Source organism: Mobula birostris, chromosome 6 (genome assembly GCF_030028105.1).
Source record: "Mobula birostris isolate sMobBir1 chromosome 6, sMobBir1.hap1, whole genome shotgun sequence".
NCBI classification, from domain to species: domain Eukaryota; kingdom Metazoa; phylum Chordata; class Chondrichthyes; order Myliobatiformes; family Myliobatidae; genus Mobula; species Mobula birostris.
In genome coordinates this window covers 136,886,914-136,907,886 of record NC_092375.1, presented here as the reverse complement: position 1 = coordinate 136,907,886, position 20,973 = coordinate 136,886,914, and the positions used below count along the sequence as shown (strand labels likewise).

The following is a 20,973-nucleotide window of genomic DNA, read 5'->3' as shown; positions in this document are numbered from 1 at the left end:
CAGTAAGTTACCTTGGCATCACTTTACTATTATAAACAATTAAATGCTATCATAAACTGCATCTGTCAGCACTTTCTAAACTCATGGCATATTGTCCAGAAAGACCTATGTGGTTTTCCTTGAATCCAGAATTACTTAAGACTGTTTCTAACTGACAAGTTTGGTAAGTGTGTCTACGAATTTGATGGCAGATTAACAATTGGGACTTTTTGATCTCTGGAGTAGTGCTGCCTCTGTTAATCAACAGGTTCATTTGGATGGAGCCATTCCAGGCAGTTGCATAAAATGAGATTAATTGTAATGGATTTTAAAGGAGTGGAAATTGGATTCATTATATAGCAAAAGAGGTGGATTTACAGTCAGCTTATGACTTTTTCGCAGTCCTCATTAGTTGTAGGAGTGGAGTTATCTGTAGTGGTGCATTATCCATTCCCTCTGTCACCAGCACACAGAGGGTTTACTGCATGTGGTGAGCAAAATCCATTGTAGTTATTAACCAAAGGCTGCTCTCAAATCTGCGATCTTGACCTGAACAAGGGCAACAAACACATGGGAATACCACAATTTGCAGCTTCTTCTCTTTGACATACATCACATCATCTCTTAGAAGTATGTTGACAATCCTTCATCTGCAGCCTTCATTCTGGAATTCCTAGCTTTATGATACTCTGTTAGTATATTTGCTAGAATATGGACTAGCTGTCTTTGCCAGGCACTCCTGAATCAATAGGTTTTGCACAAAGTAACAAACTCAGCTTTCTACTATACATCCGTACTTTTTAAGTATGGTCGATTTGAAAGCATAGGTGAAAATTCAGGAAGCAGGGCTGGTCCAAGGTGATTCTCCCTCCATCTGACAAGATCATGAAAAGAAAATTAAAGACGTAATCCAGGACAAAATTAATTGTGATTGGGGAAAAATAAGAATTTTTATTTAACAAACCAGAATGTTTTCTTCACCTAAGTTGATGAAGTACTTCAATTAATATCTTTCGATCTGTTCAAAAGGTGTTGGACAGTGTTCAACTAGATGCTTTGAAATAAAATTGCATCTCTTAAGATTGCTTAGTGACACTGATGCACTTAGTTATGTTTGCTATATTGGTATTTTGTTGTCCATACCTTTTATTGTGAATTTTATTGGAAATTTACCTAAGTTTTAACTTGGTCAATGTTCAAATTTCAGACTGTGGACATTCATAAGGAAAAGGTTGCAAGAAGAGAGATAGGTATCTTGACCACCAACAAAAACACCTCCAGAACACACAAAATTATTGCTCCATCCAACCCTGAGAGGCCTGTCAGGTATATCAGAAAACCCATTGATTACGCCGTCTTGGATGACATCGGACATGGAGTGAAGGTATGCTTTGTGCAACTGGGAACTGATAACAGCTCTCTACAGGAGGCAGAGTGACTGGAGCTTCTCGGGGAGAGATTAATAAAATGTTGCATTGTAATAGGCACTGTTTATTGAGGTCTTTGCAGGTTGATTCTTTAAAATTAGAAGCAACTAAAAAGCCAAGCTGAGAATGATTTCTAATTCAATCTTTTATGTAGGTATCTTACTGAAGAATAATTTTAGTGCTAGCATAAAACATGGTCTGACCTTACGTCAATAAAAAATGCTTTTAAACCTCATTAGCAGTTATTTTAAAAGGAATGACTAATTAGTTGGGTCTGGTATTCTGAAAAAAATACTGATTGTTATTTGCTATTACAACCATTAGCAATTAGAGGTGTCTCCATCTAATGTATATTGATTGTTATATTGAAGTAAAACAAGAACAAATCGTGCTGTCCATGGCTCAGTGTTGTACAAAGCTATATGGTTTGCATTTCTTCCGACATCCAAATATGGGAAGTAGTCTCTGAAAAATTTGAAGTGTCCCTGCTATTCAAAATATGCCTTTGAAAATTGGCAAAAGATCCCTCTGTTGTTATGTACAAGGCAGAGGATAAAAGCCTGAGCATTCTGTGAGGATTGAGCCTCAATGCATTCTCTTCTAGGCACAGGGAATCTAATTACAGAACAAGAAAATAATACTGTTCATGTTTCTAGATAAGTATCCCATGACTCCCCTCTGGAGAAGTGTGTGTGTGTTGACATCTGGCAAGGGCAAGATGGACTTGGCAGAATTGCCCCATAATTAAATATCCCACTGGCTCTTGCTGTTTCTAGTTCAATGTCAAGACAGTTATTTGAGTGGAAGGCATCTGGTTGCCTGTGGAACTGTACCCAATCAAGAGTTAAGAGTGAAAATGGGAGAAGGCTGGGAAGAGTGAGAGAGACAGAAAGTTAATAAATAAAAGAGAATGTCAGTGAGTTAAATACAGAAAATTTTCTCTGGGTTGGAATCTAGAACAAGAACCTTAAGATATAAATCAAGCCATTTAGGAATTTTTTCTTTTTTTAAAAAACTAGTTTTGTTGAACTGTCACTCTCTTCCACAGAAGGCTGTCTGTTAATTTTTTACTTTTTAAGTAATAAGGTGGTCTGTTTATTTGGTAATTTAATCGAGGGCTATACAGGAAATTGCACTGAAATACTGATCAGCACAAATTTATTGATCAGACGGATGATTGACATACTTTGAGCCTAAGGGAGGAGGAAGCATGTTAGATCACATTTAAAGTTAATGTGTATTTGTGATTTTGCTTTCCCTGATAGGCAGCTCTACAGTGTAGAGGTCAGGCTTGCCTATATATGAATCTAGAATGATACTGAAATTAGCTGTTTTTAAACATTTCAGAGGAGTAATGCTTGGTCAATAGAGGATTATGAACTGAGAGCTTGCGGTTTTTCTGGAAGATCGTGATATTTCTATCACTTCCGTGAAGTGTGAAAGATACTGGGTTAGGAAGCAATGATTTTGCAATAGTATCTTGTGACAGCAATGTTTATTTAGATCTGGTGAGGTGGTCATGCCTTCCACATAACCTTGCAAGTCTTCATCTCCTTTAAAAATGTAAAAAAAAGTAAGGGAGCCAAAAAATGATGTTCAATTGTCAACAAAAACTTGGTCATAGTGCTTGATTGTAAGATGAAAAGGTTCAGCAGTTTCAGAGAGTGCATGCAGGCACCCTGAACTGAGCAAATGATCCTCTGATTATGACTGGAGAAAAAAACCTGAATTTTTCCAGCTATTGGGTTCTGAGGATATTGTTGGTGTTGTATGGTATAAATATAGAAGTCGCTCGAAGGCTGTGGAAGGGCATAGGTTGTAATTTGCAGCCTTGAAAAGAGACAATTCTGTGCTGTGGGTAAGGGATGCTAATCTGAACTGGGAGGATTCAAATGAGCAATTACAGGAAAGACGGGCATTTAATAATAGCTATGTATTCAAGCACTTTGAGAGAAAGGAAACTGGTAATGGAGAGGTTGATTGCAAAAACTGAGGACGTTTTGTGAACCAAGATGATAACAAGCTATACAGACATTATCTAATACTTGCATAGTCACTGCTGTGTACCATGAAATTGCATGGGGATCCAGGTCCTATAGCTTCCCTGTCTTAATAGTGTGTATTCAAAGTCACAGCCTCTTATGCATGGGATGGTATAATCAGTTAAGAGTGTAGTACTCCATGGCAGCTTAGTGAAGCCTTGAGGAAAGTGGATGTGATCACATTTGCTGGAGTTCCTCTCTGCTATCAAAATCTATTTGCAACTGTTGTCCAGAATATTTGGATAGATGTTGTGGAGGAAGAAGAATGTGGAATGTAGTCGGTGTTATAACAGCAAAAACTGATTTAGTGATTAGTCAGTCGGACTTAGTTCTTGGAGGAAAATAAATTGTGCTTTATGACTTTGAAACAATTTTAATGAAAATGTGATAGTGCATTAAAGTAGCATGTTTTTTTTGGCATTAATGCATTTTAAGTGTGTGGTTGAAACCCTGACACCATTAGTGTCCAATTAAAACACAAATGTATTATAGCATGTGAGACACCTTTTAGATTCATTACCTATGTGGTTACATATTTCCATTCTGAGCTTGAAGCAAGCTTTGGATAAAATGTGCTTATGGATCAGTGAATGTCTTGGGGTTTTTTGATTAGTTTCTCCTGTCTGGTGTTGAGTGCCAGCTATTGGTGTACTTCTGAATTGCATTTAACTGTGAAGTAAGCAGAAAGGGGTCATCAGTCCTGCACTGATACAGAAATTTGGTATACACTATCATGGAGAAAGGAGAGCTTTGGATTCTGGATCACTGGGATAGTTTCTGGGGAAGGTGGGACTTGTCCAAGCCAGAAAGTTTGCCTGTGAAGCTGAGTAGATCCTATATCTTTATAGGGGGACTTGATTGAGCGTTTGGATACAGTTTAAACTAATTTGGAGGGGAATGGACACTAGGAATACCATAGGAGGAAAGGAACCGATTGATGTAGAAAGTAAGTCTCCAGACACATGGGAGGAATGCAAGACCAGATTGTATTATTTTAACACAAGTACTCTGACAAGTAAGAGTAATGATTAATATTTGGGAATATGTGGTTTTTGCTATCACAGAGATGTGGTTAAAAAATGAATATGAGTAGTAACTGAACATTTTTTGGGTACAGGACCTGGGATTAAGCAGGATGTAAAAGTGTAGGTGCTGCTGAGCTCTGTGGTGGAGCTTAGGGAAAAAAAGGGCGGAGGGTGAATCACTTTGCTGTGTGTATACTATTAGCTTCTAAAATAGAGGACCAAATATATAAATAAATCAAAGAGAAATGTAAAAATAATAGGATAATAATAACCAAAATTTCAAATTATGCAGAGTGTTAATTGGTGTTCCTTAATATGAAAGATTTAGAGCAATTAGAAATTTTTGTGTGTCCAGGAGAGCTTTTTGACCCAATACAGCAATAGTCCTATTAGACCAGGCTGTACTCAATCTAATCTTTGGGAATATAGCCTGACAATGGGAGAACCGGTTTGAATATTGTAAGGCAGGACCTGGCAAAGGTGAACTGGGAGTACTGTCCACTGACCAGTGGAAAACATTTAAAAATGGGAGTTAAGTGCAAACATGTTCCCAAAACGAAGGGCAAAGACAACAAAACCTGTATGTCGAGGAAATTTTGGGACTAGATAGAGAAAAATTTGGACCTATCGGGGATCAAAGTAGACATCTGCTTGGGACCAGAGAACATAGATAAGGTCTTACATAAATACGTATCATTTATATTTACTATGTAGAAAATAGTTGGAGAATTTTGAGAGAGTATGTAAGGTTGGAATTCTACAATGAATTACCATTAAAAAAGAGGGCGTATAGGATTTCTTAGTGGCTTAAAGATGAATAAGTCCTAGCGCAGATAAGATGTATTCCAGGCTGCTATGGGAGGTAAAGGAGAAGATTATAAACATAAAAAGTTCTGCAGATGCTGGACATCCAAAGCAATACACACAAAATACTGGAGCAATTCAGCAGGTCAGGCAACATCTATGGAAATGAATGAACAGTGGGCTTTTTAGGATGAGATCTTTCTTCAGGATTAGAAAAGGAGGAGATAGATGACAATAAAAAGGTTGAGGGGTGGTGACAGAGGATAGCAGGAAGGTGATAGGTGAAACCAGGTTGGTAGGAAATGTAAAGGGCTGGAGAGGAAGGAATCTGATAGGATCGGAAAGTGGACCGTAAGAAAAGGGAAGGAAGAGGGGCCCCGGGAGAGGGTGGTGTTAGGCAGTTGAGAAGAGGTTAGGGGCCAGAATGGGGAATAGAAGAAGAGGAGGGGTTGGGGGGGTATTTTTACTGGAAGGACAATTTGATATTCATGCCATCAGGTTTGTGGCCACCCCTACAGAATATAAGGCATTGCTCCTCCACTCTGAGGGTGGTCTTATTATGGTACAAGAGGGGGCCATGGACTAACATGTAGGAATGGGAATAGGAATCGAATGTTTGGTCACCAGGAAGTTCCACTTTTGGCAGAAGGAGTAGAGGTATTTAACAAAGTGGTCCCCCAGTTTATGACAAGTCTCACCAATGTAGCAGAGACTGCATCGGAAGCACTGGGCATAAGAGATGAGCCCAGCGGATTTATATGTGAAGTGTTGCCTTACTATTAAGATGGGGAGGTGGGGTGAACAAGGGACATTCGGGAAATGGAGAAGATGCAGATGAGGGCAGCAACAATGGTGAGGAAGGGAAACCCTGTTCTTTGAAGGAGGAGGACATCTTTGAGGTCTTGGAAAGGAAAGCCTCATCCTGGGACAGATACAGTGGAGAAGAAGGAACTCAGAAAATGGAATAACATTTTTATAGGAGACAGGGTGGGAAGAAGTATAGTCTAGATAACCATGGGAATTGGTAGGTTTTTAAAAGATGTCGGTCAAAAGTTTATCTCCAAAGATGGAGACGGATTAAGAAAGGGGAGAGTGGCATCAGAAATGGACGGAATGAACTTAAGGGCAGAGTGGAAGGAAGTTGGAGGTAAAGTTGATGAGCTCAGCATAGGTGCATGAAGCAGTATCAATGCAGTTGTCAATGTAGTGGAGGACGATTTGGGGAGCATTATGGGAGAAGGCTTGGAACGGATTGTTCTACATCTACATGGACTGGACATTGATGATGAAAATAAGGTGGTCAGGGCCAGGGAATTGAAAGGAGGAGATTGCTGTGTTTCTGACAGAAATACTTAAATAATTTTAAATTTTTTCTGAGGGATAGGGCTAATCTAAATTTAATGACTGAGGGATCGATCAGGGATAGTCAGTATAGCTTTGTTAAGGACAAGCCTGCCTCTATAATGTCATTGAGGTTTTTAAGTATGCAACTAAATATGTAGATGAAGGCAGTGCATTGATGTAAGCTTAGATGGATTTCAGTAGGTCTCCCAGATTGGTTCAAGAAGTAGAAGCTAATGAGATGCAATGTAATTTGGCAAATTGAATCTGAAACAGGCTTGTGAGAGGAAGCAGAGGATGCTGATTGAGGGTTGCTTTTGGCTACTCATCAGTGGACCTCCATACTCCATGTTTCACCAAAATGGCAGCAGGCTTAGAGAGCCCACAAAAGAAGTTTATTTGCTGCAGAACTTTACAATCCAAGGTCTCCTTCTCAACACACCCTTCACGCCCCACCCTCTTTGTGAGAGTACCTGTCTCCATCATCTCTCTAGGCATTGCATTCCAGGTGCCAACTCACCCTCTGGGTGAAAATATTCATTAAATTCTGCTCAATATCTATTCTTAAACCACTGCCTTCTGGTTATGGACAACCCTATTAAGAGGAAAAGTTGTTTTCTCTCTGGCCTATTAGTGCCTCGTAATTTCGTATATAATTGTGTATACCTCAGTTAGGGTACCCTTGTTTTCTCCAGGGCTTGCTGTGCCCTTTGACTCAGTAATAATTACCCATTTATTTATTTCTTCCACCCATTGCTACAAGTCCACCATTTTCCGTTCACCTTCTTTGTATGGAATATGATTGCTACTCTTCCCCAGCTGATGATTCAGGTCCTGCTCTCCATATGCACACCATGCAAATCTAAACACGCCTGGATTTCTATTCCCTATGTGCTTCTCTCCTAGTTCTGGACATGTTTGGGTGCCAGTGCCTCATAAACACCATCACTTGGAGAATAATTGAACTCCACTACCTTTGCTAATCCAATGTAGGCTGTGTTCCTACTGCCACTGAAGCAGAAGTGTCGATTGAGTGTCTGATTGAGTTTTTCTGAAAGCATCTTTAACCAGGGATTCATAAGGTGTATTGTGTTGAGGCTTCATCTAAATCCTGCAGTCAACATGATTTTACAGGATACAGATTTTATTCCTTCCTGGGCTTAAAGATGCTCATTTCTGGGTACAGTTTGCAGGCAATTAGTCACTCTTCATTTGCCACTCTAGATAGAGAATTTGAGACTGATTGACTAGTCCACAACACAGAAAAACTCGTTTGCTTCTTACCAGTTGTACGCACATGGACTTCCGAGGTGGGGCAGCCGAGTACTGACCCAGATCAGGAGCCCAGCCTCTCTTCCTGAATCCCAGGTGGCTGAGGGTAATTTACTTTCACACTAGTCTGCTGAGTTATGACTAGTTAACTTCTCAACACCCTAACACAGTTTGATCCACTTGGTCCTTTCATCCATCAGACCTTTGGGGAGAGCTTCCAAATTCAGTTGGGGGTTCTGCCCCAGATTTGGGGAACTTAGAGGTATCATTTTGGAATGAATCAAATCTTTACTTGATTTACTGATGTGTGAAGAGTTTTGAGAACTGTATCTGATCAGGGATTTTACACACCCTACATCCAAAATCTTGGAGAATATTTGCAATCACTGGAATAGGTAGCTGATAACACAATCTTAAGAATTTGAATTGGTGATTGAATCATTTCTGCACGCGTTTAATTGTAGTGTCAGCTGTACTTGATCAATGGTCTCTTTTAATGACGAGTCTGTTGATATATGATGTCTTCTTCAAAAGGCAAATTACCCTTCAATTCAGGATGTGGCTATGACTTACACTGTGTTTCATTCTAACCAATTTGTAACATGACTCAGTATCAGTGCTTTAACATTGATTCCTTTTGTACTCCTATCCTGTGGTTTCGACTAACCTGTCAATGCTGTTTTTTTTTCCTTACTTCTTTCATTTGCTTCATTTATGCATTAAGTGGTTGCTTAGATTTAAGGTAAGAGATCTCAGTGCTTCTCCACCATCCTATTCTGTGCTGAGGATATTGCAGACTGGGTAGTTAAATGCTGCAGAGATTGAATCCTTAAAAAAACAATATTTACTCTCAAGACTAAGACCTGCAGATTCGCCCTTTTTCTTTAATTGTAACATTCTCAAAATTTACAGACAACTTTGTCTTGTTTTAAACTTGGTTATTTCTCAAAAGTGTTGCACTCCTGTTGAAGGTGGAACATATTCCTGAGCACACAGTACATATATACTCAATAATAAATCTTGGCATTGGCATATCAGCCACCGGATAACTTCAGTGGTTGAGGTAACTTGAATGCATAAACATGTAACCCAGTAGCAGTGACTTAATGCCGAAGTTCTAGACTTTTAAATTCATTGTGTCCTTTCTGTGGACATCTGCTGCAGATCATTCTTGGATTAAGAGAGTATTCATAAGTACAAGGAAAGAGTTGCCCATCATTGATGAGATACCAAAATCTGTTGTGTCTAGCTGCTTCCACTTCTGTAATATTTCCTTTCTACAGCTCTCACTTTCCACCTGCTGCCCAAACTCTCACCCTACTTTCCCTCCAGTCCATACTTCTAATGTTCATTCCTTCACTTGGTAAGTAAAATCTTATCAGAAACAAAAATAATTGACTTTATTCTTTCACAAAGCAAATTCATCCTACTGTGCTCAGTGATATGTTGTCTTTGGTTTTCAACTCTTAAAAATGAATATTCATTTACATTCCGCTTGTGGCTTCACATCCAATCACTGAGATCTCCTTTGCCCTTCTGACTCCTTCAGCCTTTATCACCCCTTCAGCCTCTGAAATCTCTGACTTTTGAATCTTGTGAGCCTCTATATCCATATTGGTAGCCATTACTTTGACTGTATAGTACTTTACCCTCCCTCTAGAATGGTGTTTGTAAATCTCTCCATCTCTCATTCCCCATCTTAAAACCTACCTCCAACCCAAGCTTTAGAATAAGACTCCACTCCTTGTGTGTCTCAGCATTGGTTACTCACCGTCAAAGTGCTATATTTGTCTATTTTAATTAAATTTCCAGTTGGATTCAATACTATTGCACAGGAAGATTTCCAAAATATAGGGAGTATACCAGGCCTGTTAGTGGTCAGCTATACACTGACTATTCCATATTTCCCTTCCTCACACCTCCCACTGTGCTCAATTCTAGTGTTTGATTTTTTTTTTAATATTGCTGTTCCCAGATTTCATGTTCCTTCCCTTAATCCCATTTTCTGGGAACTCTTTTTAGTGCAATAGGAATCCCAGCTCGTACAGAATCTTACCCCAGTGGTAGCTGCAAAGCCTCATTTCAAAGTTCAAAGTAAATTTATTATCAAAGTACACATACATCACCATATACTACCCTGAGATTCATTTTCCTGTTGGCATTCACAGTGGAACAAAGAAATACAATAAATGAAAAAACTACACACAAAGATAAACAATGTGCGGAAGAAGACAATCTGCAAATACAAAAAAGTAAATCAATAAGTTCATAAATAATACTGAGAACACAAATGATCAAGTCCGTGAAAGTCCCCATCTTACTCAATTCAGAGTCCTTATCCAATTATTTCCAAGTTTTCTCTAAACTCTTGTTAACCCCCTGCATTGTGAAGTATGCAAAGCACTCCTTGGCACTGATCAGGGTTAATATATTGTGTAGTTAAGCCTGTTTTGGATTTGGTTAGGTCGTGAATAAATAATACTGAGAACACAAATTGTTAAGTCTGTTTAGTCAGAGCAATGGACTGACAACTTTTCTTCTATATAAATTTACTGTTGCCTCATATCAGAGGTTTCTAGTCTTAATATTCAAGTAAAATTGATAAATGGCTCGATTATTATGAAATTTCTTGAGGTAAATATCTCTATTGCTGCTTTTAAATGATGGTATACTGACTGAAAGCCTGCATTTGCCTACGTCAACAATGACACTCCAGAAGGATATCAGCTAAGGTAACCATTCCAACCCCACAGCCAAATTTAAGGCTGGAATATAGAGAAGAGTTGTGTCTCTGGGATCTTTTTCCCTTCATGGTTAAAATCAGGCACAGCTTTATATCAGTATTCACAATTTAGCCCTGGAGATTGAGTGAAGTACTGACTGTTTGGAGCCCACAATCCCAAACCTTGAGGAATTGGGGAGGACATTGTTTAAGAGAGAATTTCGGAGTTAGAAATATCAGCAGCTTTGTATCAATAAGAGACCATATCCAATTATTCCAGCATGAAATATATCCTTGCAATCTCCATCCTCCCCATCTTACTCAATTCAGAGTCCTTATCCAATTTTTTCCAAGTTTTCTCTAATCTCTTGTTAACCCCCTGCTTTATGAAGTATGCAAAGCACTCCTTGCCACTGAACAGGGTTAATAATGTGTAGTTAAGCCTATTTTGGATTTGCTTGGTAGTGAATAATTAAAACAATGGAAAAGGCACTCTGATCATTTAAGTTTTAAAATGTTTTATTTGCCCATAGTCTGGCAGGAATTAGCAGGAATTTATCTCCCCAGTGTGTGATATCCTGCATATTCTATATATGTATCTTACGTTTCCAAAATTAACATTGAAAGTTGGACCACTTCTTCACTGTTTCTTGACTCATCTCACCCAGCTCTTTCTGGAAAAAAAACAAATCAAATGAGTTTGTGATAGTGTTAATCCAGAATCTAGTGAGTAGGGGCCCCTACTACTGCCTGCAAATTTGAAACTGAGTTGTTTTTCTCACATAAAGTCCATTCAGTGACTGTTGTTGCAAAAGGTGAATCTTATATAGGTGTAATAGAGAGCATTCCTTTGTATTTGTGCGTTAGACTTATGCACACTTAAATAGAAATGCATTCTGTCTAACCTATAACATGTCACAGCTTCACCCCAGTCAAAATGAAAATCAATAACTAATTTTCTACTTTGCACAATGTATATCAATGCTTCTAGGGTGCCCAGCTACATTGGCAAAAGCCGTTCACCCTCTCCTTAAACATAACCTAGCTGGACTGACATTGGAGCATGCCATCTTAAAAACAGATAATATCTTTGCTCTTGTGAATCCTTTATTCAGAGCACCTGCATATAGGGCCAGGAAGCTCAAAGCAGTTAGAACTCATTTAAATGTCCATTCAGAAATTTAATTTAACAGAGAGAACAAAGTGACTTGAGTCATGAATAATGAAGGAAACCGTTAGAATACAGATTGGTCTCGCCCTAAAAAAATATGAGATTGTTTTTTGATATTGAATATTAGAGGTGGTAGCATGCACTCTTTTATCTTTGAGATACATTTACATATATAGAATAATTCAGTTCCTTTTTCCTCTAGAAATGTAGCTTGTGGTCTCTACAGCTTATTTAAAGGACAAGGTGCAGGGTTTGTATGAATTTAAAATGGAACCAAAATCTTGAATTATACTGTATGGAAATCAATCGCCTATTTTGAGATGAAATGACATAACTGTATTGGTTGCACAAATCCATTTTGTAGTTCCACGTAAAGCCCCGTGTGGAACTGCGTTGTCTTTGTATTGTGGAGTCATTCAAACTTTTGTCAGTCTGTTTTTGGTTTGTTAACCTCAGTTGGTACACCATAGCCCTGTACCAAGAATCGTATATGGTTTTGCTTCTGGTCATCGTTCAGTACTTGTATGAGTGTGTGGGTGCATGCATGGTTCCTGTGACTGGCCTATCTATATTTTGGACAACTGGATGAGTTGTTCCATCAGAGCTGCTGAAAATGATTGTAATGTGTGCCTCCACAAGTTGCTGTGAACACAGGCTTATGTGTTTAATAATTGAAAAGCAATCTGATCTGAGAAACTGGCTAGGAATTGTTTCCACCTTTGATTGTTTAGGCACGAGTATGAATCACGAGCTCTTTCACAGAATTCCTTGAACTTACAATGCTTTGTCCTACATGGGGAATTCCCTGTTCAGACTTCCCGCTCCTCTGTTTTCCCTTTTGTTATTCTGAGGTAAAGGCTTCTCTCTCTGATACACAGGATTCTGCTTAATTGGGACCAGTGCATTTTGGCCCAATTAAGCAGCTGCCCCAGTTAGCCAAACTTTCATGGAAATAGTTAAATGGTATAAAAAAGACAAACTGAGAAACAAATTATGAATTTAAATGAAGTACAGAACAAATTAGAACACTACTAATACTACTACAGTACTATAAAATTGTGTATTTGTTCTTAATTGTTATCAATAGAGGAATTAATCTGGTGTACCCTGCTGTGTTCTTTTGATTGACTAAATTAATGAAATCAGTGCAGCCACCTAGGGTAATTTTTCCACTTAGTGTCATATCTTTTTGTGGCATCTTGGCAAGGGTCTGAAATTTTCTTCAAGTCAAAATAAAAACACAAAATTGTCAAAAAAATCACGGCTTTATGAATCAGCATCCTTGGCCCAAATGAAAAAATAACATAAGCATACACAGCTATTTAAAAACTGTTTGCTCTAAGTACAATGTGGTATCTATCAGCCACACAAGTGCATGCGATTGACACTAGTCAGAAACTGTTCTTTAACAGTTACCTGTCTCAATTGAGTGGCATGGTATCCCAAATAAATGAAGGGAATCTTGGCTATTTTTTCGACTAATTTTTGTTCTTTAAGAGTTGTCCCAAAAATGCGGTTGCCCCAGTTAACCAATGGCCCAATTAACTGGAACCCAATGTATACGCATTTCCCATTTGTGCTATGGTGTACAGGTGGAAAATAAATAAAGCTGAAGGTAGTGGAATCTGAAACAAAGCCTGAAGTGCTGAAAGAACTCAGCCAGTCAAGCATCATCTGTGGAAAAAGAAAACGGTGTTCCTGGTGAATGACCTTCCTCAGAACTGACAGGGAGAGTGGAGACTTTACCATTTTCAAAGCAAAGGCAGGAATGATCTGAAATGTGACTGGTTTCTCTTTCCATAGGTTGCATTCCTCCAGTATTTCTATTTTGCTACAACAACCCTAGCCTAATCTTGTGGTACAGTATGTAGGGATTACCTTGCTATGCATTTTGCCTGTGTTACCAGAATGGCTGTCAGTGCAGGGTGAGTGTGGTTACATTTTGTCTGTGAGGACCTGCTGTTTGTTAACTGAATGCTCCAGTATGGGCAGGATCAAGCAGAACAAACCAGACAAACTATTACCACAGCGAAGTAGGTCCTGCAATAGTTACATGAGTGAAATGTAGATTTCATGATTTTTCTCTCAACTTTAGAACCTGTGTGTCATAAAGTAATGCTGTTTTGCACCCAAGTCTGAGTGGGAAACAGATGGCCTTTCAGCTGTTGCACAAAAACTGTAAAAACGTAGTTGTGTAAGGGAAAGGAAAAATTTTGATCAAAGCTGTCTAAATAATATATGCCCACATGTAGTCTCCCTTTCCCTTAAAGTCCATTTGGTTTCTTCCCACCAAAGGCTGATTAAATATGCGTGCTCCTCGCCATGTGAGCGTGGTCTCCCCTCTCCTTGATCATGTCTGCCTGCCTGTCCCGCTCCATCTCCTCACTCATATGGCACACACCTACTCTTATTGTCCTTGTCCGCGAAAGAACCCTTGAGTGAAACTGTGCTGCTTGTTGGTGTGACTGTCTCTGTTCTTTTGGTTTTGCTTCCAAAACAAGTTATTTTAAAAATGTCATGAAATTTAGAAATATGAAATGTAATAGAAATCATGAGCAGTGCACAGTTAGTCAGCATGTTAGAGGTATGGTCTTTTGCCTTGAGTGAAATTTGTTCCCAGTTTTGGTGAGTGGATTTTACCCAAAACATGAATCCATTTTTCTCTGTCGTGCTGATAGAATGATTGTGTATTTGTCATTTTCATATGTCACTTTCTTAAACTCTTGCTTCATGTAATTTTAAATTGCAAGCCCTGTACCTGTTCTGTAAGGAGATAGATTACTTCACCACCTGGAAATCCTGTAGAAAAACACTTTGCATGGCCTAATTACCCTGTATCATCTTTTCTCCCCCTTCTCCTCTGATTGAAACTCTGCATTAGTTTTCTTGGTGTCATTGAATTGCCAAACCTGCATTTGTTAACCTCTCTATCTCATTATTTATTCATTCCAGGTTAGCACTCAAAACATGAAGATGGGTGGGCTTCCACGAAGCACCCCACCCACACAGAAACCCCCCAGTCCCCCAGTGTCGGGAAAAGGTACCCTAGGGTAAGTGGGGAGTGATTTCAGTTCACCAGCAGGACTTTAGACATATTTCTAACATTACTGTGCACTCTTTCAAAAGATTATCCTGACTTGAGCATTGATAATCGGAACATAAAGTCAAACTCTCATCATTGACTCACTTTCCCCTCCCCTGAACAGATTGGCTTCTGATGCAGGCAACACCTCTCATGTGCAAGTGTTGAATCGTCATGAAAGAATCCAGATGGTGTCAGCAGGGCTATTGAAACGTGAAGAGGAGTGGCTTGGCATTGTAGCTGAGCTTGACTCTGCCCTCGCTCGGCCTGTTAAGGTGTACAGTTTGCATCAGTTGTTAGCCTTGATCGGTAGTGGCATAGAGAGCTAATTTCCTCCCTTCCTCATCCATCAATGTTGGTAGCAGTGTATTGCCCAGCATCCATACAGCAGGCACGTGGTTGGGCATTGCACCGATGCTTTCTGTCTGATGACTGTTGTGAATATCAATAGTTAAAGAAATCCTCCCATGACTGTGAATAGCATGACTGCTTCTAAAATGGTATTGAATGCTACAGCAGTTTGAAAGGCTGAATGGCCTCCTACTGCAATTTTTTAAATTTGTTTCTTTATCAAGCCCTCTACAAATTAAATTTGTAATCTAATTTTATGAGTCTCAATGGTGGGGCTTTACAGGTGTAGTGTTATCAGAGGCCCCATTTGTTTGGCATCAGTGAAGGATGTTGCCTGTCCATAAAAATACCACTGTGTCCCTGAACAATGAAGAAAATGGTCTATTCTGTAAAAGAAATGGGCCATTCAGTATTGCAAAGGATGTAAACATAAGCAACCATGATTAAACATATATTAACTGTGTAAGTAGAATGAATTATAGAAATTTGTGGCACAGGTGGAGGCCATTTGACCCAGGGTGCCCAGGCTATTCAGGAAAAAGCTTTCCAGTCTTATGGGTTAAGGCACTTAGCTGTTCATCCAGGTGGTATTTAAATGTGCTGCGCGTTTATGGGTTCTTTAAGGCCCAAATCACTTCTGGAGTGGGGGGTGCAGGGTTAAGGGAATATTTCCTCAATTTCCCCATAAATTTGTATTCCTTTCATTATTAACCTCTCATTAAGTGAAAGTTTCAACTATTAGTGTACTAATAAATACTGTAAAAGTTAGTATTGGTGCTTTTGATAGATTCAGCACAGAAACAGGCCCTTCAGCCCACCTAGTCTGTGCCAACCATCAACCGCTCATTAACACTAACCCTTGGTTAATGTCATTTTTTATTCTCTTCACATTCTCATCTAATAAGCATTTTAAAAAGTACCAAAGAGCTTGTTAGTAAGTTGTGTGAAAGGTACAGTATGAGCTGTAAACTATGGGAGTGAATAATATGAAAGGTGTCAAGTGGGCTGAACTAATTTGTCTTCTCTGTATGTAGTCGACATTCTCCTTATCGGACACTGGAGCCCGTGCGCCCTCCGGTGGTGCCAAATGACTATGTACCGAGTCCAACTCGCAACATGAGCTCCTCACAGCAACAAAGTCCAGTGCGGACAGCTTCTGTAAATCAGAGAACAAGGACATACAGGTATAGAGAGCACAGAGTCCTGTCAATCTGACTCTCAGTACAGTGCTGAATTTAGACTTAATAAACCACATGTCTGAAGGAAGTTTTTTATTTTCAGTTTTCATTTGAAATTCATACTTAATGGTAATGTGGTAGTGGGAACAACAGCATTAACTAGAGACTCAGTTGTATAAACTTTAGCTCCGCATTAGGTAATTGTATTTTGTTTCGTACTGAGTTGATTGTGCAGCTATAACTTCAGAAGTGGATTTGTCTGTGATGCCCTCCAAGTTAAATATCCTGATGTCAGCTAGTATCCATAAGAATACATTCCAGCAAGAGTCTGAGCTGCCAGGAGAGGTAGGTAGGAGGATTGGTATTTATATAAAAAAGGGGGCAAAATTCTAGAAATAGAACAAAATAGCGCAGAAATCAGAATCAGGTATAGAAAGCACAGAGTCCTCTGTCAATATGACTCTCTGTACAGTGCTGAATTTAGACTTATTAAACACGTGACTGAAGCAATCACTAACACACATCATGAAATTTGTTTTGCTGCAGCTGTACTGTGCAAGACATTAAAATTGCTATAAGTTACAAAATTTATTAGTGCAAAAGTGGAATAACGGTACTGTTCATGGACAGTTCAGAAATCTAATTAGTGTCGGTCCCCAAGCTCCTGTACCTCCCTGATGGTATTAATAAGAAGAGTGTATGTTACAGATGGTAAGATCCTTAATGGTGGATACCATATTCTTGAGGTGCCGCCTCTTGAAAATGTCCTCAATGGTGGGGAGGGTTGTGCCTGTAACGGAACTAGCTAAGCCTACAACCCTGTGCAGCCACTTTTGATCCTGCACGTTGAAACCTCCATTCTAGGCAGTGAACGCTCTCCATGGTACATATGTAGGTAATTTTCCTGTGTCTTTGGTGACAGACCAAATTTCCTAAAGAGGTAGATCTACTGGTATGACTTCCAGAGGTACACAGTCATTTCTTTGGCTTTACCGATGTTGAATACGAGGTTGTTAAGGTGACAGCACTCGACCAAACAATTTACCTCACTCCTGTATGGCTCTTCATTGCCATCTGATACTCTGCCAACAACAGTGGTGTCATCAGTGAGTTTACGATGGCATTTGAGCTGCGTGGTTGTTCAGCCCAAATACTCTGGCCAGTCAATGTCTGGTGAAGGAAATGGTTAACATTTCAATGAGTTTCTTTAGAATCAAAAGAAGTTAAGAGTAATGGCAGCATTTGAGCAAGTACAAAGATACAAGAAAAAGGAAAGCAATGGAAACTCTTGTTGGGTTGAGAGTAAGAGGGCAAGTAAAAGTTTGGGAATGCAAAGCCAGTCAAAGCAGTCATTTTTGCCAAGATGTTCAGCCAATGTATATTTTGTTTCCCCATTACAGAAGAGATCACATCAGGAGAGTGCACTCAATATACTCAATTGAAAAAATGTCTTGAATTTTGAAAATGGAGGTACAGGAGCAAGTGTTACATCTTGTGTCTTGCAAAGGAAGTGCAGTAGGAAATGAATGGGGCGATTAAGGAGTGAACCAATAAAGGTAATATAAACTAGATTAAATGCAACAGAGAAGAAAAAGTCTTGGAGAATGAAAATCTTCTTACAGGAGGTGGACTAAAAGAAATTTCATTCAGGTAGCTTTGGGAATCACTGGGCATATGGTAAATATTGGCTGATGACAGTCGAGGAAGAGAATGAAGGTGGACCTCATTAAGGTGATCAAACATCTCTTTTTGTTTCCTAGTTGGAGCTTTTTTTCATTCTCATTTTTTGATGTTTCATTTCCTCAAAATGTTAATTGTTAGAGATGTTTCCACATCCATAGCCTGCCGAATGTGCTTCACAACCAACTTCTCAATTTTTCAAAAATTTTCAATATAAGACTTAAAGAAAAACTATGCCTGTTTTGGGACATTAATGCAGGAATGCATTTTGCAGAGAAATAAATATGGATTACTTCCAAAGGGGAACTTGATAAATACTAAAGCAAAAAACAATACAGAACAATGGGGAAAGAGCTGGTGAATGGGACAGACTTCATCCTATGAAGGTTAAGCTTGGGCTTGATTGGTCAAATGGCCACCTTCTGTACTGCAATAATTCTCTTGATTCTAAATTTCGCAAGTGGGAAAAGAGTGCTATGGGAATAATGTGTGGAAGGGGTAGCAATAGTGATACACCTGCAAGCAATACTGCTGTCCACACACTGAGTTCCTTCAGATTTCAGAAACTCTGGCCCCAGATAGATGAGGAATGGGAAGGAGCTACAGAAAGGAAACTTAAATATGGGATTGGGGCTGTGTCTCGTCTCACGGTCATAAGTAAAAAGCACATAGAGAAGGGGGCAAAGCTCACCACCTTGTGGTACACCTGTGCTGATGGAGATTGTGTAGAAGATGTTGCGAATCTGGTGTCTGCAAGTGAGGAAAACGAGGATCCAATTGCACAAGGAGGTATTGAGGCCAAGGTCTTGAAGCTTAGTTTTGAGAGCCTCCTGTTTCCATCAGCTCCTTAAGAATGGTGGGATGCAGGATTTGTTTTTTGAAGAAAGGCAAAAGGCCCTTCGGCCATGTGTGAGCACTGACTCGTGCAATGATTTGTGTATTACAGTAGCAGTGGAAGCAGCGGGGGAAGCCACCCAAGCAGCCGCAGCAGCAGCAGAGAGAATAGTGGCAGTGGAAGTGTTGGGGTCCCCATTGCAGTACCAACTCCTTCTCCACCCAGTGTGTATCCAGGTAAGGGTTGTCCCAAGCAGCGCTCGTCACTTTTTTTATATCGCAATGCACTGATGTCATGACCCACAATCTCTAACGTCTCTGATAATCAGAAATATTAAGCACCAGGTATTGTATTTCTTAGTGAACTGAGTTCACTAACAGTTAGTATTTTTAATTCTGCCAAGGATGATGGAGAAAAAGCCACTGTTATTGTCCCTACCAGTTTCTAAAGGACATGGAACTTGTTCTTAATTCAGTACCTGAATACTGACGTTGGAGGCTGCAAAATATCAAGTTAATACATTATGGAAATGTGCACATGTTTAACATTCAAGAAATATAGTTGGAAAATGTGAAGCGAATTTTGTTGCACCTCTATGCTATATTTTCTTCGGGGTTCTCCACCTGGACCCCCCTTCCCACTTCCCCCGCTTCTGCCTGCTCCCCTTTCCCACCGCCTCCCCTTCTTACTGACCCCACTCTGGTCACCACCCACCTCACCAACACCCTCTCTCTTCTCTCTCCCTCTCCCACCGCCTTCCTCACTGTCCTTTGTTATACTTACTGTGGGATTCATGCTCCTGACACTCTGAGATTCATGACTATGCATAAAAGATGTTGGTGATAATGAGGTCCTCGATATAAGAGAGTATGACAACTCTGCATCAAATTCTGTATTGTTCTGTAACACAGTGGTTGAGTTATTAGGCTTTGAATCCAGTGGTGTGAGCTTGAATGTCATCAGAACAACTGAATAACCTATAAAGAAACATCTAGAATCAAGTCTGGTAGCAATTAAATTGTCAAGCTGTCAGAAAAACCCACTAATATCATCCAGGGAATTAAATTGTCATTCCTCATCTGATCTGGCTGGTCTGTATCTTCTGACCCACCATACGGCAGTCATATAATGATTACTTGAACAAATCAACGTCGCTATTGAAGACCAAGCACGGGAAGCTAAACTGTATGACGTGCTTCAGTTAAGTTGAAGAAATGTATTCAATCCCTTAGGAAAACGAACAATCTTGAAGGGATAAATCTAATGAAACTAAAACTAGCGAGATTAAACATAATTAAACAAAGTTAAATGATCTAAAAATAATTTATTATTGGGTGTTAATGCTTCCAAATCATTGGGTTTGGATATGGGAGAGACTGCAGAAGCTGGAAATCCAAAGCAACACACACAAAATGCTGGAGGAACTCAGGCAACAGCAGCTATGAAAACGAATAAACAGTTGGCATTTTGGGCTGAGACCCTTCTTTAGGACTGGAAAGGAAAGGGGAAGGAGGCTAGCATTGGGATTCCCTCCCCCCATCCAGTGTTTGCTCCCTCCAGGATTCCCTTGTCCATTTGTGTCTCCCCACTAATCTCCCTCCTGGCACTTATCCCTGCAAGTGGCCTAAGTGGTACACCTGCCCATTTACCACCTTCCTCGCCTCCATTCAGACCTTCCAGGTGAGGCAACACTTCACCTGTGAATCTGCTGGGGTCCTCTATTGTTTCTGGTGCTCCCAATGCAGCTTCTTCTACATTGGTGAATCGGGGGATCGCTTCGTTGAGCACTTCCGCTCCATCCACCAAAAGCAGAACTTTCAGGTGGCCAAACATTTTAGTTCCGATTCCAATTACCGTTCCACGTTGCTCCGTAGCCTCCACATGCCAAGATGAGGGCACCCTCTGGGTAGAGGAGCAACACCTTGTATTCCATCTGGGTAGCCTCCAACCTAATGGCATGAATATAGATTTCTACTTACGGTAATTTTTCCCTTTCCCCTCCCCTCTTCCAATATTCCTCACTTTAGCCTTTTACCTCTTCTCACCTGCCTATCACTTACTGCT

The 20,973-nt window shown here is 39.8% G+C and overlaps 1 protein-coding gene across 5 annotated transcripts in view; it reads left to right on the top strand.

The window, feature by feature from the left end:
* The window catches only part of LOC140199398 (abl interactor 2), a 161,604-nt gene that overhangs the window by 107,476 nt on the left and 33,155 nt on the right, over positions 1–20,973 (top strand). For 2 of the 5 annotated variants that reach the window (XM_072261424.1, XM_072261422.1), the window contains exons 3-6: positions 1,187–1,363; positions 14,736–14,833; positions 16,251–16,400; positions 19,024–19,145. In XM_072261424.1, coding sequence (XP_072117525.1) covers positions 1,187–1,363; positions 14,736–14,833; positions 16,251–16,400; positions 19,024–19,145 — 547 coding nt within the window. Of the gene's footprint in view, positions 1–1,186; positions 1,364–14,735; positions 14,834–16,250; positions 16,401–19,020; positions 19,146–20,973 lie in introns of all 5 variants that reach the window. The other 3 variants (XM_072261423.1, XM_072261421.1, XM_072261425.1) reach the window with 2 other exon arrangements.